Source organism: Fusarium graminearum, chromosome 1 (assembly GCF_000240135.3).
Source record: "Fusarium graminearum PH-1 chromosome 1, whole genome shotgun sequence".
NCBI lineage: Eukaryota > Fungi > Ascomycota > Sordariomycetes > Hypocreales > Nectriaceae > Fusarium > Fusarium graminearum.
The window spans coordinates 9,593,660-9,621,536 of NC_026474.1; the positions used below are offsets into that span (position 1 = coordinate 9,593,660).

The window sequence follows — 27,877 nt, forward strand, 5'->3', positions numbered from 1 at the left end:
CAAACCAATCAGCAAAAAGACAGAGTACAAACACAACCACAAAAAGATAACACCGACGCAGGCCTGATTCGAACAGACGCCTCCGAAGAGAATAGATTTCTAGTCTATCGCATTAGACCACTCTGCCACTGCGCCTTCTCGTGTGAAAGCTACAGGTGTCGCGCGGATAATGAAGGTAGATTTCTTGTGGGAGTTTGGCCAGGAATGCCATCAACAACCCACAGCAACGCAGCAATATTGAATCACGATGTGCCGTAGTATAAACTGATTTGGCTTGATATCGATTCAAGAGTTTCACAAGTCATAAATGGGCACTTGGGCTAAAGTCATGCAATGCGTCCAAGTGACAAGTTTCTGTTCTTCCTTCATCACAATATTATGCGCATATATATAATTACATGAGTATATATATACGTCTCCTTCCTTTCTCCTTCTCATATTCTTAATCTCCTTCGATTTCTCGTCTCTATCTCCTCTTTGAATGCTGTAGCTAAGCCGCCCCCCTTTCCACGCGGCCTCTTTCCAGCAGCAGCGAGTGGCTGAATAACTGGGGGAATAAAAACTAAATAAAAATAGGCCAAAACGTGTACGCCTACGTTATATGTACGAGCTCATCGACTGTAATGCGATGGCTGGGGAAAAAAAGAGAAAGCATCCAAACTAGAAGATGAAAGGATAACAATAATTGGGGGCGCGCATAACAAGAACCCAGAGAAGTATCAGGCCGTCATTTTCCTGACCAACCTCTTGCGGTTGAGTGAACAAAGAAAATGCTAAACTCCGAAAACATGTTTCCTCCCGCTAAACTTTTGCAACTTAAAACAAATAAAGGATGTGTGAGTGAAAAAGGTAGTGTGTGTGTGAGATGGGTATGTCGTTAGGTGTGTACTACGTCGCTTTGCTTATGTTCCCAATAAGGGTCTCAGCATGAACATCGATGAAAGGCATCATCCGTGCTTCTCCTTCGGTGCGCCGTTCTCTCCCTCCTTATGTGGTGGAACGGCGTGCCCATTCGCTCTGGCTTTGGGCTTCAGTGAAGACGAGCGCTTCTCGTTCTCTGGTTCCTCGGGGATAGTCGCAAACTTCTTGAGAACTTGCTTGAGAGCTGGCCGTCGGATAGGTTTAGCAAGAAACTCATCCATACCAGAGTCTATGCATTCCTTGACGTTGCTCTCTTCGGAAAAGGCTGTTAAGGCAACAATGGGAGATTTGTAGCCCATCTCCCTAATAAGTCGGGTACTTTGTAGTCCGTCAACATTCGGCATCTGAACATCCATGAAGATAACGTCAAAAGACTGGTTTTTCTCCATTGTCGCCTTGACGAGATCGTATGCTTCCTGGCCGTCTTTTGCAATGGTCACGTCATAAACGTCCTCTAGTTTCAGCATACGGCTGACAACTTCGATGTTGGTCGAGTTGTCATCTGCTACCAAAACACGTACTCTTTGACCGCTCTTGTTCGCCATGGCACGGTCAATTTCGGCCATCTTTTGCTGAGTACTCTTGACAGCTGGAGGGTTGGCAGCAAAGTAAGGTTGGCTTAAGCCGACTAATCGAGGCTGAGGGTTGAGGGCACCCGCTGACTTTGCCTCAGCAGCAGGCTTAGGAGTGCTGGGGGCGGTGCGCTGTAGTTCCAAATCGCCGGCATCTACGCTTGTTGGTCGAGATTTGATACTGCTTGAAGCAGTACTTGAAGTCCTAGATCTGAACATTAGTACATATGTACACATGGCTGGCGATAAGAACTTACCGGTCTTTCACGTATTTCAGTGGAATCTGCATAGTGAAGGTCGTACCCACGCCCACAGAACTCCGTAACTTGATAGAACCTCCCATAAGACCTGCCAGCTGGTGGCAGATACTCAAGCCAAGACCAGTACCGCCGAACTTCTTACTCAAACCAAGATCTCCTTGGACGAAAGGCTCAAACACCTTTTGCTGCATGTGCTCAGGAATTCCCGGGCCAGTATCTTGAACCTCGAACTCAAAGATGTACGACTTGGCACCGGGGGGAGGCGGCGTGGGCGACCGCTCGCGGACTTGCACGTGAGGTGTCGCCTTCGGGTCCCTGGGGTTGATAGAGAGTGCGGTCCCTGTGCTGACGAATTTCTGTGCCGAATTTCGACCCGAGGCTCCTGAATTAGCTGAGCTAGCACTCCCACGTTGCCGAGGGCGTCCTGTCCGCGAATTGTTTCGTGAGTTCTTGGAGATTGATGATGCCCGACTGTCATTCTCGGCAAGTGCTTCTGCTTCTCCAAGACACCTGATACGTACCGAAACAGTTCCATTGTGAGGCGTAAACTTCAGACTGTTGCTCACCAAGTTTATGATGACCTGCAGTATTCGATGCTGGTCACCCCAGAGGCACATGTCCTTGAGCCTTCCAGTTCCGTGGGGGCCCAGTGCAGGTAATCTTGTCTCGCCATTCGTCCGATCTGGACTTGCACTGAACTCGGCGTTGTCGGAGCTAATGAAATCTACTGAGAAGTTGATCTTTCCTTCTCGAACCTGTTTGTCAAAAATGGTCAAGATTTGTGATCGGATATCGGCCAGGCGAAACTCCCTCAACTCGAGACTGAGCTGTTGGCCAATCTGATTCTTGGAAAAGCTCAACAAATCCTCCAAAAGATGGAGTAGTAGGTCACCCGATTTGTAGAGCGTCTTCAACGACTGCTTGATCCTCACAATGTCATTCTCCTCCATGCACACGGCGCACATGCCAAGAATGCCATTCAAAGGGGTCTTGAGCTCATGGGAAATGTTGGCGATGAACAACGTTTTGCTTTCGTTGGCTGCCTCTGCGGCCTTTTTGCTCTCCTCCAATTCCCTCGTGCGCTCGGCAACCTTGACTTCGAGAGACAGATACTGCTTCACTAATTCGTCGCTCATGTCGTTAAAGGTTCGGGTCAGTTCAGTAAGCTCATCCGTGACAAAGTGTTTTCGATCATCGACCTTGGCAGGGATCTTGAACATCCGACGGGCCACATCTCGATTCGAGCTGGGTCCATTGGATTTGCCCTTGAGTCGTCGGATGAACTTAGATATAGGCCCCTTCTTTTTCGATCGTCGTGATTGGCCTCCGGAGCTTGGAATCTCGTCATCAAAATCAGAGTCGGAGTCGATAAACGAGTCTTCATATCCTGGAGGGTTGACCGATTTTTCCGTGGCAGCCTTGAGTTTTCGAATAGGCAAAACACTGACGTGAGCACAGGGAACGATAATCAATGCTATCAACCCCACAGTGCCAAAGACAGTACCAAGAAGGATATTCCTCAAAGTGTTTATTGGCTTATAGGCCTCCCATTTGGCTTTCTCGACGATAACTGTCCAGTTTGCTAAGGGGGTCTGAGTTCGAGCAAAGCCAACAGCGACACGGGCGTTTTGTTCGTTGTGGGTATTTATTAGGGAACTGGCGTTGCTGACCGTATTGTAATGTTTGGTGAATGAATCTAACGCGGCTGGATAATTCTTTACTGGAAATGCCCTGTTGCCATATTCGCTGACAAACTGGTGAACATCGTGAAGATCCTTGTGCCCCTCTGGGCTCTTTGGGGGAAGTATGAATTTGACCATGACATTGCCAAATTCATCACGATTAGGGGTGTATGTCGCATTGCTTGCTGGCTGTGTCTTGTTAAAGCGGTTGGATCGGTCCGTTGGGCCTATAAGTAGGACTGAACCTGTCTCGCCCAGTCCTTCACGGGAATCCTGGATCGCAGTGAGGGACTGAGCAAGAGTGACAACGCTCATATAGCCCAGAATAAAAGTGTCGTTGTTGTCACGGACAGGAATGGTCACGGACAGGAGAGATGCAGACTCGTTGAGAACCAGAGGACCGAGCAATAAACCCCCATCGCGAGCAATTCTAACATCGTCGAAGGCCTCGGCTGCATATGCGGTTGTGTTGTTCCGTACATTGTTTGGTCGTTCGAGATCAATATATGTAAGATTAGGGAACAGGCTTGGGGGGTAACCCAGGTCAGTGTCACCAAGACGAACATTAGACCCTTCCGAATCCTTGTAGGGGAGTTCAATCTCTGGCACCGAAAGAGATGTCACATTGAGCAAAACGCCGCCTTTAGTTTTTGTGTTGTTTCTCGAGAATAGTCTTATTTGCAGTAAGCCCGAGGCTGTGCTGACAGAAAGTGCGCTTTCGAGATCCTCGTGGGCATCTTCCCACTCATTCTTGCCAGTGTTGTAGTAGTTGGTGAGTGCGTTCTGGACGAGAATTCGTGAGGAAATGGTCATGGCGATGGTCTCAATAAGGTCCAGCTCGGCCGAAATCCGGGACGCCTTGAGAGAAGCTGTGAGTTGCAGGCCATCGCGCTCGATGTCGACGACAAAGCGGTTGACATAAATCCATGTTGGGATAGAGACGATGGCGAGGGAGACAAGGACGGCGAGAAGGACGAGGGCCGCAAGCTGCTCACGAATGGCGATGCGCATGATAGGCAGGCTAAAAGAAAGGATGCGAGGGTCGAGCGCGACGACGCGGCATCGTCAACTTTGTCGGAAAGCAATCAGTTCAAGGCGCAGAGGATGGGATAAGGGTCGAGGAAGTCGTGTTTGAAAGATCTGATGAAGCCTAACAGCAGTTTTACGGGGCAAAGATGAGGCTCGTCTCGGCGCCTGCGATCTTGGATAGAATTGGGTGGTCCCCTCTTGTCGTCGCTATCGCCGTCGTCCAGAATAACTAGAACTACCCGTCGCAAAGGAAGGTTGTGGTTGTGGACCGATGATCGACAGCACAGCCAAGGGAGGCGAAAGCTTTCTGAGCGTGGGTGTGCTGACTCGGTGTTTCCGGAGATGGCAACCGTTTCAACAGCGACGGAAAGAAGCTGAAGAGTATGGCGATGGGTGAGTGAGTATGCGCGGATTGATCGCCCTTGCTGCCGTTGCTTTGCCTGTGAGTATTGGACTCGATATTGTCCGGGTTTGTTCTAAAGGAGCGAGTTGTGCGAAGTCGCAACTACAGCTTACGGAACACAAGAAACTGTCCGGGATTTGGGATGTAAGAGCTGGGGGAGGAAGGATGGGGATTGGGAGGAGAGTGCTGTGATCAGCGGAGGCTTTTTTGGGGTGTGCGACTTGGTTGGATGGCAGGTACCGTAGCAGCAGAGCAATAAAGCTTGGCCTTTTAGAGAAGCTACCCGACGCGTGGAGGTAGTCTAGGTGTTGAAAGGTGGTGCTTGTAGTGACTGGTTTCAGTGCCAAGGTATCATTCAATATCTGCCATTGATTGTATACTGCTTCTATCAACCTTTGCTACAAGATAGGCAACAGAGTCTGACAGGTTTTGATGAATATGCATTCGTTTTCAAATGGAAAAAGGACATGTCAGAAATAACCGTCCCCCGTCGTTACCGGCCTTAGCCCAGTTGCAGACAGTCATGAAGCGGACTGCGCGGAGATGGGCAGAGCCAATTGAGTCTGGCGCCATGGGGCGGGGAGTTAAAAAAGGTAAGCTGCAGGTGGACTATAGTGGACTGTACTGTTTACAGTACCATGGTAGAGAGGAGTAGCCCGTTGGGTAGCGGGATTGTGGCTTGACTTGAGATGAATTGAATAACAGATATTTATCTAATAAAATGTTTATCCAATTCTTGCCATCAATATCTTTTTCTGTTGCAAGCAGCAATCGTCGATATAATGTAACTCAGTAGTGCTTATTCTTATTCAAACATGGAAAAGAAAACAAACTCCATACTAGATTGAGTTCGGCTACGGGTGATAGACATTGATGCAAGGATAAAAAGGGTAACGATCGTCCACAGCCTGGCCGATCGCGTGCATCGATTAACACAAACGAGAGCGAGAGCCCTGTGAGGAGAGAAAATAGAGAGAGAAGTAGAGAGAGAAAGAAAAAAAGAAGAGGAGAACAACGCACAGACAGAGACAGAAACAGAAACAGATGGGCGGGATTAAGCGGATCAGGATGAATGCGACACGAGATGGGGTCAAGGTTAAAATATTATTCAAGGCGATCTGAGCAGCTGAAAGACGGATTAGGCCAGTACATAAAGTCTAAATGCATACCCAGGTCGCAGAGTAATAAATAACAATTCTGGTTAATTTATAATCCCGACAAAGATGGCGATTGCTGTAATATCTCTCTCACTGTCTTGAAGACTGTTGAAATTTACTTTGGTGATTATACTTCAGTCTCGTTATTAACAATGCGGATACTGACTGTTTGAAACGTCGGTTCGATCCACCTCATTTCCAGTGGCAAAGTCGTTGAACTGTCAAATGTGCCTGGACTGTTGCCCACGAGGACCCTTGTGCTTTAGACTGGTTTTCTAGTCAGGGCACTTTTCCATAGAGGGAAGTAGTTATTTTGTCGGTAAACTCTGATGTTGAACTCAAGGGTATTGACAAAACGTTGATGATTTAGGTGTTGAATAAACTCTGTATTTGATTTCGTATACTGACATCCTTGTCAGAAAGAGATTCATTGGTTTGCGGACATTACGCCCCGTGTAGGTGTTTTGCTCCGTTTATTTTAATTTCCCCATCCAAGCAAAAAAGCCAAAGGCAACAAAGTCAACACCCCCCGGGTAAAAGCAGGCGACAAATTAGTGAGTCTTTGTGCCCCCGCCAAGCCTTTTCTATTTCTCGATCTGACTTTCATCAACAGATCGACAACGACTTTGCTCTGCTCTGCTTTAAAGGGTCCACCTTGAAGGACACCCTTAAATAACATGATACGATCCTTGGCAGGCGAGGTTCTAGACTTTCGACCAAGAATTACCACAACCTATCAAGCCTCAAGACTATGCATGCAAAAGCCTGTATAACAGCAATTATAACAGCAAAAAAGGTCTCACTCTTCAAAGTTACAGGTGAAGTGGTTGTCTCTGAATATACAAACACATTCCAGCTATAGGCCGCGTGGAATGAGGCAAAGGGACAACCCGTCATTTCAACAAACCTCAATCCTCCATCCCCAGTTATCCCATTCCAACCAAGAAGATCTCCCTTCTCTCTTTCCATGGCCCACTAATAAGCCAGCTGTCAGTTTGATCCATTCATCACATCTCGAATTATTCTCATGCGCCAATCATCCTTGCTTGCCAAATTCTGCGGATCTCGCGAAAGCCCTGTCCATGTAAATAGGTAGTAGCTTCGCTTCGTCCGTCTCTAGTCACAAATCACTACATAAATGTTGGGTACATAAACGGTGCATTGTTTCAGCTGACAGGGAACATGACATTTGCAGATTCTCATTCAAGATGCCAAGTTTTCGATTCGATTCTTCACCCACTAATTAATAGTCTAACCACCTACCGACTACATGGAGAGTACAGATCAGAGTCTCCGCAGTAGATAGACGAGAGATCATTACTACTACCCTGATCAACCTCAGTATCGCTCCATTATCCACTGCCATCGCGCGTCAACATTCATCTCCTCCAGGACAGCTGTCTCAGCCTTCTTGATCTCGGTATATCTTTGCACTACATCTGCACCAAGCAACCCAACCAACTGTTTATCTTGCTGTAGAGCCTGGAGCGCCTCTTGTATGCTTCGGGGTAACCTCACGCTTATCTTGAGCTCTTCTCTTTCTGATGAGGACAATAATGCGGGATCCTTTGTGCAATCTCCCAAGACGAGCCCCTCATTGTCATCGAGTCCCTGCACACCTGCTAGTATGATCGCCGCGAGCGACAAGTAAGGGTTGGCGATTCCATCGATGCACTTGATCTCCCAGTGACTGCCCTCGACCTTGCGCAGCGGCACCTCGCGGTTCTGAGTGCCCCAGGCAACCCAAGTACCACCGGCCCAGCAGCCATCCACAACTCTGTCATAACTAACCTTGCTGCTGTACGTGAATGCCGCGATGGCTCGAAGATGCTTCAGAATACCAGCGTAGAAGGGTTCGTAAACGTCTTTCTCTGAACCAATCGGTGTCGAGATGGACATATGCATGTGCGCTGCTGTTCCACACGACGTCGCATATGGCTTTGGGTGGAGCGTCATGCGGAATCCCTTTGCTGTGGCACATCCACTAATAACATCTCTTGTGAAGAGAAGGTTGTCCACGGCCTCCAGCGCCGGTGCCTTGGGCATCACAAATTCATATTGTCCGTTGGAGCTTTCGGGGTGCATCATCTCGATGTATATACCGGCGGCATCAAGCTTCTCGATGGCATCTTCAAGGACTTCGGTCGCCGCTTCATGGTCCATAGCTCGGGTCACAGACCACGCGTGTCCGTCTGTTTCCAGAGGTTCGTACTTGGCCGTCCCGCAGCGACGGAAGAGGACAAGCTCGATCTCGAATCCGAGCGTGAACTCGAGCCCTTGCTTGGCTGCTTGGTCAAGTGTCCTCTTCAAGAGAGTGCGTGTGCAGAGAGACGCAGCAGATCCATCCTTCTCCTTAAAGTCACCCATAACTGTGATATATCCTTTTCGAGGACCAAGACGAAGAGTGCTTAGATCTGGATGCAGCCTGTACTCTCCTGTCGGGGTAACACTGGGTACTGGGCAGTCTCTCTGATCAATGCCAAGACCAGCTTTGGTTACGCCAAACGAAAAATCCTCTCCGCTTCGCAGTAGAGACCATACACGACGCATGGGAATCGCTCGCACCCTCGTCATGGCGGTGAAGTCGGTCCAAGTCACCTGCAAGAACCTTGGTTCTTCCTTGTTCTTGAGGAAACGGGAGAGCGTTGCAATGTTGTTCTGCTCTGAGCATTCGAGCCCATGGCTTGAGTTTGTGAGGAGTGGGTTAAAATCCAAGCCGAGGTCGTAGAGTTTGTTTGCATTATTGAAGAGCATGTCGCGGGTCATCTGGGCTGCTTGTGTCCAAGAAAAATCTCCTTTGTTGACATAATCAACCAGGACGGTCTGCAACACTTCTCGGAGCTGATCCACAGCCACGATGTACGTCTCTGGGAAGAAATGCCCGTCGGTGCTCCAGAGAATCTTTGATGTCGGACAAAGCTCCAGAATCTGTCGGACGACACCTTCTTGTCCTTCACGACTGATGAAGGGGAACACTTCTCCGATATCAGCATAAACGTTTGCGTAAACGGTAGCCAGATATCCCAGCTCACGGGTGAATGGATAACTGGCGTGAAGCAAAACGATCGGGACGTCTGGGTATGTCTTGATAAACTCTTGTAGATGAGCGGGTGATGACTTTGACAAGGTAATGTCGTTATCACCTAGACCAGTGTGGAACTGGACTGGCTTTTTGTGCTCGTCCTCGCTGTTTTGAATCAAGCCTGCCAGGATATGAAGGTAGTAGTCGTTTAGAGGTTCATGATCAAGTCTCTCGAATATCTGAGCACCGTCCTCTTTTCTTTCGTCAAAGATGAGCTGGAACTTTTGCATGATGATCTCAAGGTCGGTGACTTGAGTGACGGCAAGGCCTGTTCGGTAGCAGATGACCGACTTGAAGCCGACAATTTCTGGATCATCGAGAGCATCATATATAGCATTCATAAAGTTCTCGACGGATCCAGAGAATGCCTCGGAAGGGTGAGAGAATTGTCCACATGCCTTTTCGATACAGTCTGCTGCGACTTCCTCGATGCGAAGAATGCGCTTGTTGGGGCTCCTTGTATAGGCATCAAGCGTGTGGTAGGGCTCAACATCAGCTGGATCACCCAAAAGATCATCCACCAATATGTTTTCGATTCCTGAGAGGCATGTCCTTATCCACTCGTCATAGTTGCCCTTTTGCTTTCTTATCACAGCAGCTTCGACGGCGTCCCAGGTCGGCTCAGTGCCTAGATGCCGAGAGAGGAGCTTCACGACGCGAAGGTGAGCCAAACTTGTCTTTGAGTCCCCGATAGCATCTCCGTTGGCCTCGGTAGCGATTGACAGAAGAGGGTGTTTTCTTATCGCACTGAGTTTGAGGAGAGGATGAGCATGATGGTCAATTATGGGGGTGGTATAAATGACTCGACGAAGGGCCTCTTCTGTGTGAATTGTCGGAGCTGTCATTTTGTCGTATTTCCGATAAGATCTTTCAGATGTTGTCGCGAGCCAACTTCTTTGAGTGAGGTGTTGACGATGTCTCTAAATTGCTCAACACGGAGAGTGAACTGATTGGCCCCCTCGTGGAATGACGTGATGTTGAATTATTGCTTTTTAGAGGCTGATATTGATTAATTAGGAATAAATTAAAGCAGGCTGAGTAATTTTGAACGAGACAAGTCGACATGAAAGAGATGCCACAGTAAACAGCTTTATAGTTGCATCAGGCTGGGTGTTGCAGCATAGTCACCCCGGGTAGTATTTAGGCCAAGATATTTTATTATGTACCCTGGCTTCTCCTCGTTTCATTCATCTTTCGATTTCGATAACGGCATCTTCAACTGAGACAAACGTGGCGGCATCGAATCAATTAGCCTTTAACAAAAGCTCACCGTGATGGGTCTCACGTAAACTGAATGTGTATTGACCAAAAGAAGCCGAGACTTGCAGTTGTTAGAGCCGTGGACTACTCTATTACTGGACCATCTTGCATCGGTATTGCGACGATCAAGTGATGCTAATGCAGCGCGTACATAGTAGCGTCGGTCTTTAGTCTCTCTTATTCACTCATAGCAAGCACCAATTTAGACCTATAATCTCTAGTGATACTGTAGTTTAGTCCATGTTAGTCTGTAGCAAAGTGTTTGCCCACTCTGGATAGTTGCTTATCCACACATCAATAACCTGATCTGCAAAACAAAATCGTGCAATCAAGACCACGACGTGGACCAACCAACATTTCATATTAAAAACACTAAATATCTCAAAAACTCGTATCACGAAACTAGTGTTCCAGATGTCCAGCCACATAGCAAGACGCGCGTGAATGTTGGATTGTGAGATGCTATAGGGTAATCACATGTGCAGTATCAGGAATTCCTGATATAAGCACGATTACACTTCATGCCATGCATACTTGTGCATTATCAGCCGTCAGCATCCTCGTAGGCGCCAACGCAATTGACAGAGTTATCATGAGACTTGCAGTTGTTGCCAGACAAAACGGCAACCCAATCCACGATCCCAAACCAACCCCGAACAATGCCCCCATGCTTGTCTCAAAAATGAGGAACCCCAAGATCTCTCCAACTGCTAGTATCCCAAATAGAGTCCCTGCACGGCCTTCGTCCACCATTCCAACCAGCATTGCTCGACACAGCGTAGGCAAACCCGAACCGAGAGCTGCGATGATCAGACCGGCGATGACAAAAGACTCGCTTGTGACCATCATCATGCAGAGACAGCCGGAAAAGAATAGAAAGGAGCTCGAACGAGCGAGAATGGAGTATCGAAAGTGAGCTGACGAGCGAGAGAACTTGGTCCATGTGTAAGTGATGACAGGTAGTAATATGCACAGGGTGACCAGTGTGACAAGACTTTGTAGAGACACGATAACTATAGAGCGGTGCAGAGGCCAGTCGAACTGTATCGGCATCAAGCGGATGATGATCTCGGTTTGCGTTGTAGCCAGTGGTATTGTCATGACGGCACCTGGTAGAAGCCAGACAAGAGGCCAGGAAAGCATCGACTTGACCGTGGCCAGTGCTGGCGTTTTCTTGGGCAACTCAAAGTTGAGGTTGTCCAACTCGAGGCCGTAGGTATACGGATCAATGTTTGTGCTACTATTGTCCTGAGGCCGAGTTTTCTTCAAAGTTTCCTGTGTAAAGGCGATGATAATGAAACCACCGATTGATACTAAGCTCAAGGATAAGAAGAGTGGCATCCATATGGAGGAGGACTGGAGGAGCTTCCCCGATACCACAGGTCCAACAAGCTGCGCACTAAGAACGGATGCAACAATGTACTGAAGCCACGTTGATCTGACCAGAGTGGTCAGCAAATGGTACTCGTCGTCACAAGAATAAGTATGATTTACCGTTTGTCTTCGGGTACAACATCCGCGATCATGGCAAACACCATAGCTTCAGCAACACTCCTACCTCCGCCAAATAGCAACGGAACACCGATACCCCAAATAGCTTCGAGTGGAACATTGTGTGATTGCCAGCACACTATCATGGCGTAGCTTTGGGAGAGGAGCATGCTGGAGATGCTTGCGCCGAGTACAGGAAGACGGCCGACTCGATCTGCGAGAAGCCCCAACGGGAAAGCTACCAGAGCAGCTGCAAAGAATGTCAGCACAGAGTTCCTGAAGGAGTGTGGTAGATTGATATTTATACCAGAAATAGTGACAGCGATTTGCATTCCAGTAGTAATAAAGTTGAGTCTGTACTGCACCGGCTCATCTCGACAGGATTCTTCATGGAGGAGCTCCGGGGTATCGACTTGATGAACCTGTCTGCATACTATATCCTGCATAAGCTTTATGGATGGAAGGTCGCTTATCGAGAGGCCGAGCTGTATAGTAAAGAGACATATTGATAGAAACGGGAGCAGGACAGCCCGTGGTACAGTGAATGGACGAGACCTCATGGTGGCATTTGTGATGATTTGGTGGAGAGTTTCACTGGGCATAGCAAGAGAAAGGATGAAAGAAACAAGGAGAGATTTTTTGCCAGCAAAGATATTATGTGGATTGTATTTTTTATTGTTTGATTGAAAATGTTGCTTTCAATAGAAACAATAGAAGCTGCCTGAGAGGAAATACAAACGCAGCACATCTTGACACTGGCAGGCAACTACTGATCAACTATGACCACCCCTAGTATACATAGGTAGGTAGGTTCGAATTCATAACTAAAGCAATTAAAATGCTTTGGTAGAATAAGTTGCCCTCCGTCATTGACGGGTCATGGATTGAATTGGTTGATAATCTGGTGAACTGCCTGCCTACCTTAGTAGCTACAATTCCTAAAATTGAAACCATCCAACAACTCAAACATATCTCACTAAGGTATATATAGACACACACCAAGAGCCCCTGGGCCCAAGTTTTAGCGTTGCTTTGTTTCTAATCATAGTGTTCGAGGCATACGGAAACGTGGTTGTTCTTGTGGACAAAGAAACCAGATGAGAGCAATAAAGCAGCTCACCAACTGAACAAATACAGCCAACGACTGAAACAAGATCAAAATAGCAACTTGGGACAATGTAGGTAGAACAAGCAGTCAATCAGTACTTGGTGATGTTCCTATAGGTATATTAATTAACATGCAGCCCGCTGTCTTATTGTTACTTGAACATACAATTTGTTTCGTCTTTTCATTCTTCATAGAGCAGGTCTCAGTACGACTAATGTCATTTATACATAGAACACTGGTTGTTCAAAAGGTGAATTCTACAGAACAATCTCATGTTACCTCTGGAAGGGACATTCATTCAATCATTCCTTTCTACTATATCTTGATCGCGTTGATCGCCTTTCTTGCCCAGTTTCAAGATCATCCTCTTGCCTTTCTATTCTATAACCGCACCAAGTCTACAACTAGGACCGCAATTCTATCATCCAGTAAGTTCGGAATATCTCACACTTCAGTACAGAAACTGACTCCATCGCCTTAAGGTATGTGCCGAGGTGAGAACGTCCAGTGCAAGGAGTGCTCGCGAATGAGCACTCGCATCGTCCAACTCTGCATCCGCGGCGAGTTGATGGTGAATTGCCCTGAAATCATCATCGAGGGTGTCAACCCGGAAAAGGAAGAATGCCGTCTGTGCAGATACGGTAGCGCCAAAGGTACTGTCACCATGCCGTTGTCAATGCTTGCAAATACTGACAACTATGACAGAGAAGTTTGGAGGGCTTCCAAGGAGCAACCCATGCCCAAGCCAATTCGTCGACTCTAAGCCTTGAAGCCTCAGGAGAGTTCCGACAGTTATTCTAGTAGTAAAAATGAGAGCGAATCATCATCTCGGCCACCATCTCCTGAAGAACACCAACTACATCGCAGTGTTTCGACTACGCTGCAGTCAGACCCAAACCAAGAGATGGATCTTGTAGACGACACAACTTAACTTAGGCCTGTAATCAAGACCATTCGGAAAAGGAATCGTGTGACGCTGTTCTGGCATTGAGAAGCAAGTAGAAGATGTTCGTGGTTGCAACGTAAGGGGGGGGGGGGGCAATCAGTCTGGCATATTGTTGTAGACATGTAGACCCTATGAGCCATGTGGTATAACCACTCAGCAAGACTTTCAACAAGTGACATGTAGTAATCAGAAGTTCAATCAGTTTGCTGCACTCCATTCCCGTAGAAACATATGCACCGTGTCCATGTAAGCCATCAGTAAATATAGATATTGAGACCACCACAATATTGGCCACTTTCAAGATTCTCAACACCATCAATTATAAATATGCAATTCTTACTGCAGATCCCAATCATCCGTTTCCATCACATGGACCAAGGCACCTTGCATAAGAGGCGTCATGCCTTGTTGCTGTTCTTATCATCCAATAAAGGGCTGAATATTCGAGCAAACATTGGTCCAAGGACCTGTTCCGAGAGCAGGGCAGGGTATGTTATTGGCTTTACTATAAACGCCATAAGGAACAACTAAACGTCGGGCCGAGCCAGATATATATGTCCTTTGAGTCCTTACTCCGCCATGGCTTAGATGGCATCGCACATGTTGTTGACAGAAAGTGACGCATCAATATTGATCAGCTTTTGACAGCTTCAGCCCCAGCCCGTATTCTTTACGTGCATATGCACGCAATATCCAAGGCACACCAATAAGCAATCTGGACGGTCATCCCCACCAGCCTGACACTTGCGATGATGCAGACTACAGCCGCGTTATGCCAGAAATGGTTGGCTGAAGGGATCGAACTGAGCTGAGGTGACAGGGGATGGGACTAAAGCTAGTGCAGATTTTGAGTGAGAGAGATCTCTGTCAGTGACGACACGACACGATATAAATATTGGATGAGTCCCGTAGACGAGAAAATGTGAGACTCGAGATGGTAATGTCTCAGACAGTTCCGAGACACGGAAGCCACTAAGCTTCTTCTTTGCGTCGATCCCTTTTTTCTTTGTCGTACCTCGATCCTGGCCTGTGTGTGATCTTGAGCCTGATCCTGTCCCATGGAGCTGGGAGCCATCAAATCGTCCAGCACTGGAGAGAAAATGCCCGACTGACGTGACAAGACAAGATTGCCACCATAGCCGCAAAGGTTTCGGCTATTATGTCTTTGTGCCTACCTACTGTAGGATTGTAGATGGAGTAAAATAGGAGGCTGCTGAGGGGCGGCAAAAAACCGTCAACCAACACATAGTTGGTGTGTTAGTTTATTGAGTCGGGCCCGTATTTGAGTTTCCACGCGCAGCCACGTAGGGCCTAGAAAGTGAGTAAGCTTCTAGTTCCATTTTGTATGGGAGGTCTTGTGTCTGTCGAGGTACTGCAGGTTGCCGGTTGATACAAGGTGTTGGTGTATCGTCAAGACGGGAATGAGCATGGTAATCTCCTTGTAATGTATGTTGCTATAGGTACTGTCGGTCGATATCCGTGTCATTATAAATTATGCCATATTTCTATAGGATCGATGGTAGTTTGATTATTCTCCATTGTTCGATGAACCCTGGTTATAGGTTTGGAGAGATAAACGGGAGCAAAGGCCCAAAGAGTCACTAATGCACCACCCTGATGCTACCTACTGTAATTACAGTGCATGCAACACGTGGAAAGCTCAGACTGCTGATCATTGTACCCGTAAAGTGCACGTACGAACGCGCGTGTTGCCGCTATGGAGACTGTTGACTGTGTTGTGTCAGTCTCAGTGAGACGGGGATTGGGATCGTCACTATTTCGCATCATTTCCAAATACTTTTCAAGACTCGGGTCCCATATGCCAGGTTCTATCGTGACACCATTTCTACGAAATAACTAGGAGCAGCCAACATTCCATTGATCCACGTGGCTTGTGGAGCAGTTCAGTTCGGTCCAGTTGAGAGGCAGAGAGGCACCCGAGTAAAGTTCAGTCTTGGGGGGCTAGACGGCCTATTGTAGCGTGAGCATTGACCTACGGTGGCTGGCAGCTAAAGCCATCCATGTCGTAGGACCAGTATCTGATACTGCATGGTGCGGAACCGTAAAGTCTAAGCTAATGAGATCAAGCAGCATTGTGAGCCCCATGGCCTGTCTGTGCGAGGACTGTGTTAATATTGACAAAGAGTAGCAATTGAAAGATCAACACGGTGAATTGTATAGAGTGCAGCAAGGAAATACCTGGTAGTTGTGGTGCGAAGCAGGAGAATATCTGAGACAATAGAGAATGATACGTTTCAACTCCAAGAGAAACCACGTTTCACAAGGAGTAAAGAACAACTTAAAATTCTACCCGGCGATCAAAAGTGCACAAGAAGAGAAACATGTCCGCCGCACAGGCCTAGGCACAGACTTCCATTAGTTCTTGTCAAGATATGTATATTGCCCAACCACAACTTGGAATCTGCATGCGCAATGACTTGCACTCATTATCGTTAGCAACGGACGATGGACGGTCTTGCCGAGGACACTACAAGGAGGCTTCAAGACTAACTTGGTAGTGAAAATGACGGAGCAACTGTCCGACTAGGCTAGATGGGACATGCTAAAAAGTCAATTAATTTGCCTTGTATCCGTATCTATCTGCTGTAGAATGTAGGCGAGACTGTAATAGCCACGGAGGCAAAAGCCATTGCCCAAAGCATTTGGCATGCATCGCGTCCATGTACCTGCTCGGTGCCGTATATGCTCGAATTACAGAAGCGAAAACCCTCGCCTTGCATCCTTTGACGCAACGTTAATCAATTAGATGCACAACAGCGACACCACCAAAACTCCTGATTCCCAGAGTTCCCCCCCTTATTACTCCAATTAAGAGTCCAAAAGATCAAAGAGTCCCTGACTCAAACCCTGCGATACTGCCCGGCCCTTGTCCAGGAACGGTGGGCGCTGTGGATCTGCTTCACACCATGAGCCCAATCAGAGCTTCGCCTATCATCGCATCTTATCCCCAGCTGGGTTCGTGGAAACATCGAATCCATCCACCATCCTTCATCCCTGTTCCCAGCCTAGACCTCTTCTAGGCCTCGTCGCAAATCCCATCACCCAACAGCACCTTCAGTGAGCGATGCACTGATAGTGCCCGCGTTATGGTGTCGATTCTGTCCTCCATTAGGCCATTTGGCCATGTACCGACCTGTACCTCATGGCCCTCAGACGGGGATGGACCCCTCCCCGGACAGACAGAGCAGAACACTTCCAGTCCTTACTTTAGTCTTAGCTTAGTCTCGTCTGGTCCAGGGGCTTGCATACATACGATCCGCCGCCCGAACGAGACCCTTAGCAGCAGCCGAGCCCGCGAGCTTGGACAAACAAGGAGACCTGATCGACAACGCTCGCGCCTCTTCCTCAAACTGCTATCCTCTTCTGCCTTTATTCGTACTTCGCTCGACCTCTTTCTTTTCCCCTCCTCAACTTTTGTCATTATAACGGGTTAACTGTTTATTCTGGTTACCTATCCTTCGCCTTTGCTTTTGCGACGTACGCTGTAACAATCGACCTATTCGGCGTCCTTGATTGTCTTTTGTTGCTCCAAGGTACGTCTAGTATTACTTCACTCCCCGTCTCCTTCATTTCCTTTGCTTTCCCACCAAACAAACACGGTCAACGCATGTAACCAAACTGCTTCTGCTGCTGACCTGCAGTTGCATTGGTCCCGTCGGCTTGCAGCGTTTGGCGCTTCCGTGTCCGTCAGCTATTGTCTCGCACAATGCTTGACTTGTCGTACATCTGCGACTTGTGGTTACGCAAAAGCAACTCTCCGTTCCCTACGCTCCGCTCTACTCCTGTGCTTCACACTACGTCTCAAGCGACCTTCAACTGACAAGAATCAGTATCAACCCGTCGGCCAATATCGTTGCCGTCTAGCCACAGCGAATCACACTCATATCCCCCCCAGCATTTCGCAAGCCGGCAGGATAAGAGCTGGGACTCCAATTCTAATTCTGCGCCTGTCCGATCCCGATTGCGCCTCACATCGCACAAGGCAATCGAAAGCCTACAGCGACTAGACCCTGCTCCCGACTCTACTTTCTTCTTCTTTTTTAGGGTGACCTGTGCAGGTCTGCCCGCCAACAAATATAGATTGCAGTCATGGCGACCACAAATGGCGACCCGAATGTGTCGCGGCCAACCTCTGGCATCATCTCTCCTCGCGACGTGAGATCTAGGACACAAAGTTTCTCCAGCGACCGACCTTCCACCATCGCCCACAGTCTCATGTTGTCGCCGTTGTCTGTATCACCTACAGCGGCCTTCATTGCCGCGTCGGCCGCTTCCCAAATAATCACAAACGACCATGATAGCCACGCCGACACTTGGTATGATCAGCATGGCATTGAGCCAGCCAACGAGCCCGCGCTTGTCACGATAGAGGCACTTCAACTTGTCAATAACTTCCTGGATCAATTACTTTTCAACTTTCTATCCAAGTCGCACGCTACCACACTCGCCAACCTGCGACCGGCTGTTTCTGAAGTATTGAAACCCAAACTAGCGAAAGACGCCGTGAACAACGCTGATGAGGAACTGCGTGAATACCTTGGTGAAGGCGACGAGGAGGATTATGTTGCGCCTCAAGGCGACAAAGCGCGCGACTGGGACCTGGAACTGGTTTGGAAGCGCACCCGTCTTCGATGCATGGTCTACTCTTCTCTGGGCGACATGGAAGAAGAAGACGAGGACCTCTACATGGAACAGGAAAACCTTGAGCTTGGTGCCAATGAGCAGGCCAGCGAAGTTATCTCACCCGCTGTCGCAATTTTCCTCACCTCTGTTCTAGAGTATATGGGTGAACTGACACTCACCGTTGCGGGTCAAGCCGCATACCACAGATTGCGGACGAAATGCCAGAAGGAGATCAACGACGGAACCCGAAACCCCTCCGATGTCGCTGACCGCATTGTCGTGGAAGAGCAAGACATGGAGAGAGTAGCACTCGACCGAACACTGGGGCGACTGTGGAGGGGCTGGAAGAAGCGGATACGATCGCCTGTCATTGACTTGAACGGCCGCTCCTTTTCAAGGGCGTCTGATGGACACCCGAGACAAGACAGCGTAATCAGTGACTCACCTGCCCTCAGCGGGGCTGCTGCCCGCGATGTTGAAGAAGAGCCCAATGCTGAGGTTGAGCCATCTCAGATTGCACTTCCAATGGGAGACAAAGATGTGGATGAAATCGAGGTTCCGGGTCTGACATATTACAGCGATGACGATGACCAAGAAGAGGAGGATGAGGATACAGAAGAAACTAGTGGTCGTCGACCAAAGAGTCTATTCATTATGCCACTGGGAATTTTCCAAGGTCTGCCTACACCAACTGTGTCGCAGCCCAACACACCAGACTTCACTGGTCGAAAGCGTTCGAACTCACTTCCAACACCTGGCGCCTCGCCATACCGCGCTGCCGTAAAACGCTCAAAGGAAGGTGTTCCGGTCTTGAAAGCCACTGACAAAGATGCAACAAAGCTGTCTGAGAATGACAAGGCCGAGCAAAGCAGTACTGACCCGTCAAAGGAGGCCGAAGAGGACAAGTCAAAGAATGAGCTTATCCCAGAGCCCGTGGTAAAGAAGAACCAACGATTGTCAAAGATCATCACAAGCCGCATCCAGTCGCGACAGGAAACTGCGGAAGAGGACCCAACGTATGAGAAAGCAGAGATATTGACTTCGGCTCGGGTGTCAGTAGCCGGAAGCTCCTCACCAGCACTCTCTGACACTGGTGGCCCTTTCCTGCTCAGGAGGTCCTCGAGTGTGCACTCGGCTCGCATTATTGATGTGGCTGGTCCCAAGAGCCCCAGCGGATCTCGTTCCCCTTCGGCCGATGCGGCAGACCGCATTCGCCGTGCAAGTCTGACGATTCCTCCAAGTGGTAGCCTGACAAACGTTGCTAGTGCAGCTGATGCGCAAGCGCAGAACACGCTCACGGCTACACCGCGTCCAGTTGTCACAGTTCCCAAGAGCCGTTCCCCCGTCGATGCTATGCGAGGCTCAGTGCCCAGTGCTGCAACCATTTCCGAGTCGGACGAGGAGGGTGACCGCAATCGTATTCGGGAACAGAGGCCTCACAAGTATTTGGCCTACCAGCCATCTACTCCAACTGTTCCTGAAGCTGTTTCGCCCACTGAGACTAAACGGCCTCAAGGCATTGTTGGAGCACCACCACAATCACCAGTCCTTCCTCAATCGGCTTCTGCCCAATTAAATCGCAACGCTTCACGAAATGAAAAGGTCCCTACATCTCCTACACACAGTATTGGTATGGTTTCGATAGAGCGCTCAAAGACAAGAGATTCGGACGAAGAAGGTGGAAGCGCGCAGACACCACGACCAACTCACACTTCTGGCTCATCAGCCTCATCCGGCATCAGTCGTCTGAAGGCTGTTAGAACCTCCGAAGACAATGGTAGCCGCTCTAATGTGGCCCGTAATTTTGAGGAACTGATACAGAGTAACCAAACCATCACTTATACGTTGACACCCGAGAACATGCGCAACATGGATGTAAGTAAAGCGGCATTGTTCAAATGGTATTGGGCTAACGAGCATGACAGCACAACCAGCCTCTTGATACTTCTACTTTCAAGGGGTCAAGGAAAGGCGAGGATAGTCTTTCACATCACCGATCTAGGTCTTCATCAGCGACAAATGACATTAAGCGGTCATCTCAGCACCCGTCAAAGCCTTTCCCAACCCCTAACACAGGAAGACCGCGTATGTCGGCTGCGCCAAGGGACGCTCGAGTGCCCAGCGAATCAATCGCAGATTTTGCAGATTTTATCAAATCTACTGGTCCTCCAGGAGACAGCCGTCCAATTCAACGAAATGTGAGCAACCCATATACCCTTGGCAAGTCCAGCCTCGATAGTCGCCGAGTTTCGTCGGCAAGCAATCGGAATCGCTATACACCGCGTGAGGCTGTGACTCAGTCTCGTAGTGGCAGTTCGGATCTAATCGACTTTATCCGACAGGGACCCCCAGGCGCAAACAGCAACCGTATTCCTCAGAACATCGCACCTTGGGACACGACCGGTACCGCAGAGCCGTCAGGCGGCAAGGCCGTTGATGCCAACATCCCCGATATTCGATACAGCCAAGCCTCAACACACGGCACCGAGTCATCGATGCCTTCTATTCACTCATCTATCAACTCCAACACAGCTCTTTTGAAAAACAAAGGTCAACATGCTCCCGCTAACAAGATGTTTGATGATGAGGACATGATGCCGAAGCGCAAAACTCGACGTGTCAAGGATCCTTACGCCATCGACTTTAGTGATGAGGATGAGGAGGACGATGAGATTCTGCTCGCGACGCCTAAACCTCCTGTTAAGAAAGAAGAGAGTTTGGCAGAGTTCCTCATGAATTGCGAGCCTCCGCCAGAGCCAGTCTCAGCTCCCATCTCCGAAAAGATGCCAAAGAAGAAGGCTAGCGCACCGAGCCTCATGGGAAGATTCAGTCGCAAGGAAAGTCAATCCAGTACTGCCCCTGCGTCACCTAAGGCCAACGACAGCCGATCACTCAGCAGTCGTGCTGGTCTCAGAAATTACATCCCCATCCAAGTGAACGTCCAATCCGGCTATGACAAGTACGGAGTACCCACAGGCGAGAACCAATCTCGACCGCCGCCTGCCTCTTCAGCCTCCTCTGGACGTCGTGTACCCATGAAGAAGTTTGAGCCCCGAGATGCAACCTCGAATGTTTCCCGTACATCAGATCTAGCAGCGTTCCTTCGAAGTTCGGAACCGCCGCCTGAGCCCATAGCTGCCCCTTCTCCTCCCGTAAAGGAAGAGAGTGGCAGCAGCCTATCCAAGATGTTTGGTCGTCTGAGAAAGTGATCAGCAATTAACCATGCTATTTCTATGCTTTGATTGGATTGGCTGTCGGAGAAAAATGTTTGAGACGAATATTCATATGCTCACGAGCTCATGTACTTTTAATTTCTATTACTGGATGCCGACCTGTGTTTTGGGGGTCTTGGGACCTGGATACAAATACTGTGTTGTCAATGCCGTCTCGGAGCGAAGTTTACTGTTTGACTTATGCGTTTCCGACCAAGGAATATTGGTCTTGTTGCACTTCTGGGTATCTTGAAGAGCGGGTTCTTATCATTTCTTGCCATGTGTGCGACACTACATAGCGTAGTTCATAGAGAGGGAGAGAAAGGCGGACACTTGAAATAGGCATAAGCATCAAAAACAAATGTGTTCAAATCTTTGCACTTCTGAATAAATAGTCTATTGTTCGCTTACAGATTATTGTATTTTCACCATGAAGTATATATCTTTCACCATAGCATTCATTTATGATTGGGTACTGGAAATACTTGCCCAAGTCCGCTGACTATGGTGTCACCACTTGACTCTTACTCACTAACTGAGGCTGCAAAGACTTGCCTTTTTCTTACGCATTATGCTTTGAATCGGCTTTAATTCTGTACGATGCGCTGTTAAACCTGGCCCATAACATTGAGCGGGCGTTGCTGTTGCTGCTAGTCTAATAACGGCGGCATTTGTATGTGTGACACATCATTGGAATTTGAATTTACAATGAATGTTGTCCTGCATATAGAGATGTTCCATATCCCTGGTCGAGCGTGGACGTAGTCACCCCACAAGGACTAGGTATGTTACCATTTATATCTTCTGGTCTTTGCCCGCATTTGGTGGTCAATATTGTGTAACGCAGCCTGACTCGACATCAAGTGAGATCAAATGTATAGAAGCCTTATTGTTACTTTTATACGTGAGGAATGCTCATCGAGTACTGCCTGCAGCTAAAAGTACATATTGAAAGAAACATCTCGGCCTATTCAGTTGTAATATTCATTTATTTTTGTGTATATATATATGTCTAGTATTTGCAGTTTAAGGATGAAGAGCGGCACACTGCCCCCTTCAGTCTTAGTATAGAAGGCCTCGCTGTTACTTAGGATCGAGGCCAGTCACATCACGGAGTTCAATGCCGAGGAGTTTCAATATGACATATTGAAACCATGTGCATTCCCACTACCCATGTTCATCGTTCGATAAAGCGATGGCCGCACTTTAACGAAGTTGGAACCGGTGTTTTGATCCTCTTCACTCGCCGATGAATACTCGTCATCTCCTTGAGTTGACTGTGACAGCATTTCATTCGGTGCACCAATAGCATTAGTGTCTTGCATATGAGGGGGATCATTGAGCTGGTACTCCATCTCCCCACTGCAACATCCATAGTTTGGAAAGCCTGGAAGAATGAAGCTTGGGTCGAACGAAATGAGCACAAGGGGCCTCAATTGTCCAGAAGCCATGTGAGTTGGCGAATAAACCAGTATTCGCTCATCCATACTCCATTCGACTCCCCTAATCGGCTGTATCGGGTTGACAACACTATGCAGCTGAGACAATACACCATCGTGGTGGTACGAATGCTGATCTCGTGGCCAAAGTCTAACTGACGATCCCTGTTCCTTGGGTTGTACTCTGAGTTGCAGTGACGAGTCTGGGTTGTAGGCTTCAGAGACAAGATCAATGAACGAGTTGCATGATGGGTTGTATGAACGAACAAAGCACTCTTGAAGGGTGTATGCTTTAGTATCCTTCGGACCATCACCAACATGGAAATCATCACATGCTCGTTCCTCCATGTAAGCCTTACTGTCCCATTCCTCTTCAGCAAGGCTTCCTTCTGTAGAGTCTGGCGGTGTTGGAAGAAGAGATTCTGGTGAATGATTGGCTTCTTGTTGGCCAAACTCAAGCTCTCTCCTATAGCACGTTCTCTGACTGCCTGCATTTCCAGGACACCACTCCTTGCGTATCTCGACGATAGATACTTTGCCTGTTTGCTCGCTTTTGCTGATTTGTAGAGATGTCCAGCGCTCATCTACCAAGCCCTCAGAATCGTGGCGACGCCAGAGATTGCGCATCGGAGGCTTTTCGCATCTTTCTTGCGCTGCATCATGCACGGGAAATCGTACAACCTGGTAGAAATTGTTGCACACACTACGCTCAGTCCGTGTTTTCAACATATTTGAGACGCAATAGAACTGGCCATCGATGATCTCAAAGCAGATATCTGATCCTATACTTGCCTCGTGAAAGTCCCATAAGATCAGTTGTGAATCTGACCACTTGCGCGTCTGGAGGTTCAGACAATGGAGGCCCCATCGGTAGGAACCTTCGAGCGTCGAATGTGATCTTGAGCCCCAGAATAGATAGTTCTTGTCGTTACGTACAAATATGGGATGCGTTGAGCATGGTCGTTGTACAACAACCCAGCTGGGGTTCTCCTTTAGCTCAAATATGATGAGCCAACTGCACGTGGTCGAATCTTCGAGCACCTGGGTGGCGAGGCATGACAAAACTCCCTCAGCGAAGTACAGAGGTTCAATTGTATGCGGTTTGAGATGATCATAATCACGGACTGCAAGCTTAAGGAGCAGCGGCACGTCAACCGTCATTTCAGCCGTGGATATCTGTTGTAGGGTGTTGAGAACACGTAGATGCTTGTTTTCAATGGTGTAGCACAAGTGACCATTGGTATATATGAAGTGGTCTGCCATGGCCACTATAGCAACCATCCATGGTTCAGCACCACGGACGGATATTCGCCGCTTAGCCAGCTTACGAAAAGCCTTTGGGCAATCGTCGCTTGACTGCACCTGCTGAGCCTCCGCGGAGTATGGGGCTTTCTAAGCTCTCGTCAGCGAACTAGTTCAGAGAGTAATACAAGACACGGATGGTGATATGACGAACCATGAGTGCAAGCCGGCACATCCGTTTGTCGTAGAGAATGCAGCTGAGAAACCGGCAGCTCAATGCCATATTGAAGACATCCTCAACATCGAGTAGCTCAACCAGGAGGGAGACAATTTCGATAGGCAGTTTCAAAAGGCTCATGGCGACACTGCAAAGGAGAATGGGAGATGAGATCTTGTATAGTTATGCACGTTCATATTCACCAAAGCGTTGAGTGATGGATCGTGTACAGACATGGTGCTATTCCGAATGGCCAAGGGCACTCTTAAGTCTCTTCAAGAGGGGGGATGAAGAGCAGAGCCTCAAAAGTCGAACCTAGCCTCGTTGTCTAATGACACCCCAGACGGAGCACGCCATCAAGCCGACCCATGTCTCTCTCTGTCCGGTTTAAACCGGTCGAAACAAGGGCAATCAGAGTTTGAAAACTGGAGTTGTTGATTTGTTAGGTGGGCATTAGGTTCTAATGAGGCTCTTCGGTTGATGAGAATCATCACATGGAGCTTAGTAGCGTGTACAGTCTTGTGTAAGACGGGCATCGAGAGTAGGGCCATGTTTCTTATTAGCCTGTGCTCGTTATGTAGAATCTCCCGGCCATGGATGACTGCGTTGAGTTGGTGTAGGGTCCACGATACAGATCGGGGTTACGTTAGTAGGTTGCACATGCCTACCTGGGTAGGGATTTGTGTTGTTGGGAGCTGCAAGGATGTTGGTCTGGCGGCTCTTTCCTAGAGCCAATATGGGAAATCTTTGCGCATTGTGATCGTATTATAAACAAACTGACGATAATCCCTGACCATGTCAACAAGCTATTTCGTGGTTGGCACGATTCATTCCTGCCATCCAAACAAACTGGCCAATTGGCCAATTCAGATTCAGAAGTACGCATTAGGTACAGTTGGAAATGGTGGTCATACAGCATACAGATCCCCGCACTTTTTAAGCCTCAAGTCCTGTCTCTGCACTTTGTAACGCCCGTTAATGAACCAGGCTCCGAGCCTGATTTATCACTGCCGTTAGCTCTGTCCATGAATTGCACACATGTTGAGAAACCTCATGTTTAGTCTCAAAGCAGTAACAGAAATTCCTCATGACGACCGGAATCACAAGGGCCTTCACCAACAAACGTCGGTTTAAATACAATACTAATTGTGTTATCTGCTTCTACAGACAAGCAAGAACCATATCCATAACGCCAGAAATGCTCCATCTCCCTAGCCACACAGGCTCCTTGTATCTCCAGAATTGGAAGAATCTAGGTTCTCGTTTCCAGGACCTTGAGCAAGCAGGAAGACCTGCTGCTCCGTCTACTCCACTTGGACTGTTATGCTTCGCTTCACATGATGCGCCATAGCCCCCTTTGAGATCCACCCCCAGTGATGCTACCATCTGAAATTATGAGCGTCTATTGTGGGCGAGTTTTGGTGGGATGGTTCGCTTCATGTTATGGCATCGGGGTGGTGAAAGTGTTATCGCGGTTTCAATGATTATCCCTTCAGCTGTTGAGTTGAACATAATTGCCTGTCACGTGTTAGTTCAGCAACACAATTCATGAGTAGATATAATACGCACCTGGGAACTGGCCCTCTTTGCCTTGTAATCGTCCAATCCACCACTCGTTTTCATTCTGTGTTCTTGTAACAATCTCAATAACATCGCCAGTTCGGAAGCTTAGATCTCCCTCGGCTTGTGCGGCATAGTCGTAGAGAGCCGTGACAGTCTCCACCCCTGGAGCTGTCAAGCGCATAGGCTTGGGCTTAGGCTTGGGAGGCGGGGGCTTCTTCTTGCCAGCAGCGATGGCTGCTAGGCCTGCGTTGGCACCTGTAGGGGGCGTGTAAGGGGGAGGAGCGGCCGAGTCGTTTGCGGTCGAGGCTGGACGCTGCCAGCCACCGATCTTTGGGCTGGTGACTGCACTGCTTGAAGGCTTGGAGTCTTCGCCGCCTTGTGTGAGGAGTGCGGGCTGCTTAGGACCTTCGAGGGCAGGCTTTGCTCCGTATCGCATAGGTCGTGGACGACCAGTTGTCTTGAATCGGCAGATGGACAAAGCCTCTGTTTGTTCTTGAATGTCGCCGCGCTTCTCGTGGAAAGCATCCTCGATGTCAAGTGTCAAGTCAAAGTAACCAATGTCGCAGTTCTGCATCTTCTCGTGTAAAGTGTAGAAAATGTTGAGCTGCATGTAGTAGAAGGACTGGAACAGAGGCTGGATGAACTCACGCTCGAGCTGGAACAGCTTTGGAAGCTCGTCCTTGAGCAGGTCGTTGAAGTAGTTAAACTCCTGCGTAGCCTGCTCAACATCTCCCTCGGCCTTCCACATTGCCTTTTCGTCCTTGGCAGTGCGTTCTTTCTTGTCCTGGAGCTTCTTGAGGGTCGTACGATGTCGGTCATAGTCAAGTCGTTTATGTTCACGCTTAAGGGCGCTCTTGCGTATCACCTTGATGACGTCGAGCAACTCGTTGGCGGGACGGATAATCCTAGACTCTATCATTTCCAACTCGGGTGCCAACGTTTCTTGCAAGTCCTTGACAACAGCTTCGTATTCTTCGCAGGCACGGATGCCTTCGGGGTTTCCTTCAAACTTGATCGAGTCGGGGTCCGACATACGGCCCGAGATTGGCTTGTAAACTTCGGTCATGGCCTGACTGAACTCGATCTGGTGGGTGAGCATGCCATTGATGGACTCAAAGTACTTCTTGGATTCATCGTGGAGTTTTTTGGTCTCGGTTTCGAGTTCCTGGAAGCGTCGTTCGGCGTCGATATAGACGGCATCTTTGGTATGCTCGCCGATGTTGAACTTTTGCTTGAATTGTTGCGGAGCCTAGGAGGGGAAGGAGGTGTCAGCATATCTGCTTCTTCTTACTAGGCGTTGATCGATAGTCCTGACGTGTCTCAACTATCCGGTCGCGCAAGCATGCCGTTTCGCGCGCGCCAGAAAGCTGAAACTCCGAGGACAAACAAATGAGGGGCAGGGCTTACCCGGGTGAGGCTCTTTTGGAAGCCTTTGAAGCTCATGATGAGAGCAAGGCAATAGTTGTTGTGCTATAGATGTGGTACTAAGAACGGAGCTGGCGGAAGAGGAGTCAAAATCGCGAAAAACCTCGGTCGCGAGGCCACCAAAGTTGGACAAGAAGTTGACTTAGTATCCAGCACAATTAAAGACAATGACTTGAGTTGAGTCGTGGAACGGACGGTGACGTCCACCTGTGTGGCTGTGTTTT

The 27,877-nt window shown here is 48.6% G+C and overlaps 8 protein-coding genes and 1 non-coding gene across 9 annotated transcripts; 2 read left to right on the forward strand and 7 right to left on the reverse strand.

Moving 5' to 3' along the window:
* Positions 1-53: 53 nt before the first annotated feature.
* Positions 54-135, reverse strand: FGSG_20743. Its single transcript has one exon. It is a non-coding gene; the product is annotated as a tRNA-Ser (tRNA).
* A 265-nt stretch (positions 136-400) lies between these two features.
* Positions 401-4,446, reverse strand: FGSG_10042 (uncharacterized protein; the record flags this gene model as incomplete). Its single annotated transcript, XM_011320667.1, has 2 exons — positions 401-1,704; positions 1,751-4,446. The coding sequence occupies 2 exons, from the start codon at positions 4,444-4,446 to the stop codon at positions 948-950; spliced, it is 3,453 nt and encodes a 1,150-aa protein (XP_011318969.1). The 3' UTR covers positions 401-947.
* Positions 4,447-7,362: 2,916 nt separating this feature from the next.
* Positions 7,363-9,951, reverse strand: FGSG_10043 (uncharacterized protein; the record flags this gene model as incomplete). The annotated part of the gene is made up of 1 exon (XM_011320668.1): positions 7,363-9,951. One exon carries the CDS (start codon positions 9,949-9,951, stop codon positions 7,363-7,365), a length of 2,589 nt encoding a protein of 862 aa, XP_011318970.1.
* Positions 9,952-10,885: 934 nt separating this feature from the next.
* Positions 10,886-12,027, reverse strand: FGSG_10044 (uncharacterized protein; the record flags this gene model as incomplete). The annotated part of the gene is made up of 2 exons (XM_011320669.1): positions 10,886-11,804; positions 11,861-12,027. 2 exons carry the CDS (start codon positions 12,025-12,027, stop codon positions 10,886-10,888), a joined length of 1,086 nt encoding a protein of 361 aa, XP_011318971.1.
* A 1,068-nt stretch (positions 12,028-13,095) lies between these two features.
* FGSG_13693 (uncharacterized protein) lies at positions 13,096-13,728 on the forward strand (the record flags this gene model as incomplete). Its single annotated transcript, XM_011320670.1, has 2 exons — positions 13,096-13,393; positions 13,448-13,728. 2 exons carry the CDS (start codon positions 13,096-13,098, stop codon positions 13,726-13,728), a joined length of 579 nt encoding a protein of 192 aa, XP_011318972.1.
* Positions 13,729-15,173: 1,445 nt separating this feature from the next.
* Positions 15,174-16,005, reverse strand: FGSG_10045 (uncharacterized protein; the record flags this gene model as incomplete). Its single annotated transcript, XM_011320671.1, has 4 exons — positions 15,174-15,222; positions 15,376-15,416; positions 15,610-15,740; positions 15,909-16,005. 4 exons carry the CDS (start codon positions 16,003-16,005, stop codon positions 15,174-15,176), a joined length of 318 nt encoding a protein of 105 aa, XP_011318973.1.
* A 2,016-nt stretch (positions 16,006-18,021) lies between these two features.
* Positions 18,022-21,764, forward strand: FGSG_10046 (uncharacterized protein; the record flags this gene model as incomplete). The annotated part of the gene is made up of 2 exons (XM_011320672.1): positions 18,022-20,430; positions 20,481-21,764. The coding sequence occupies 2 exons, from the start codon at positions 18,022-18,024 to the stop codon at positions 21,762-21,764; spliced, it is 3,693 nt and encodes a 1,230-aa protein (XP_011318974.1).
* A 1,136-nt stretch (positions 21,765-22,900) lies between these two features.
* On the reverse strand, positions 22,901-24,806 carry FGSG_10047 (uncharacterized protein; the record flags this gene model as incomplete). Its single annotated transcript, XM_011320673.1, has 2 exons — positions 22,901-24,382; positions 24,663-24,806. The coding sequence occupies 2 exons, from the start codon at positions 24,804-24,806 to the stop codon at positions 22,901-22,903; spliced, it is 1,626 nt and encodes a 541-aa protein (XP_011318975.1).
* Positions 24,807-25,798: 992 nt separating this feature from the next.
* FGSG_10048 (uncharacterized protein) lies at positions 25,799-27,804 on the reverse strand. The gene is made up of 3 exons (XM_011320674.1): positions 27,636-27,804; positions 26,235-27,477; positions 25,799-26,183 (listed from the first exon to the last, which is right to left on the reverse strand). The coding sequence occupies exons 1-3, from the start codon at positions 27,669-27,671 to the stop codon at positions 26,158-26,160; spliced, it is 1,305 nt and encodes a 434-aa protein (XP_011318976.1). The 5' UTR covers positions 27,672-27,804; the 3' UTR covers positions 25,799-26,157.
* Positions 27,805-27,877: the final 73 nt, after the last annotated feature.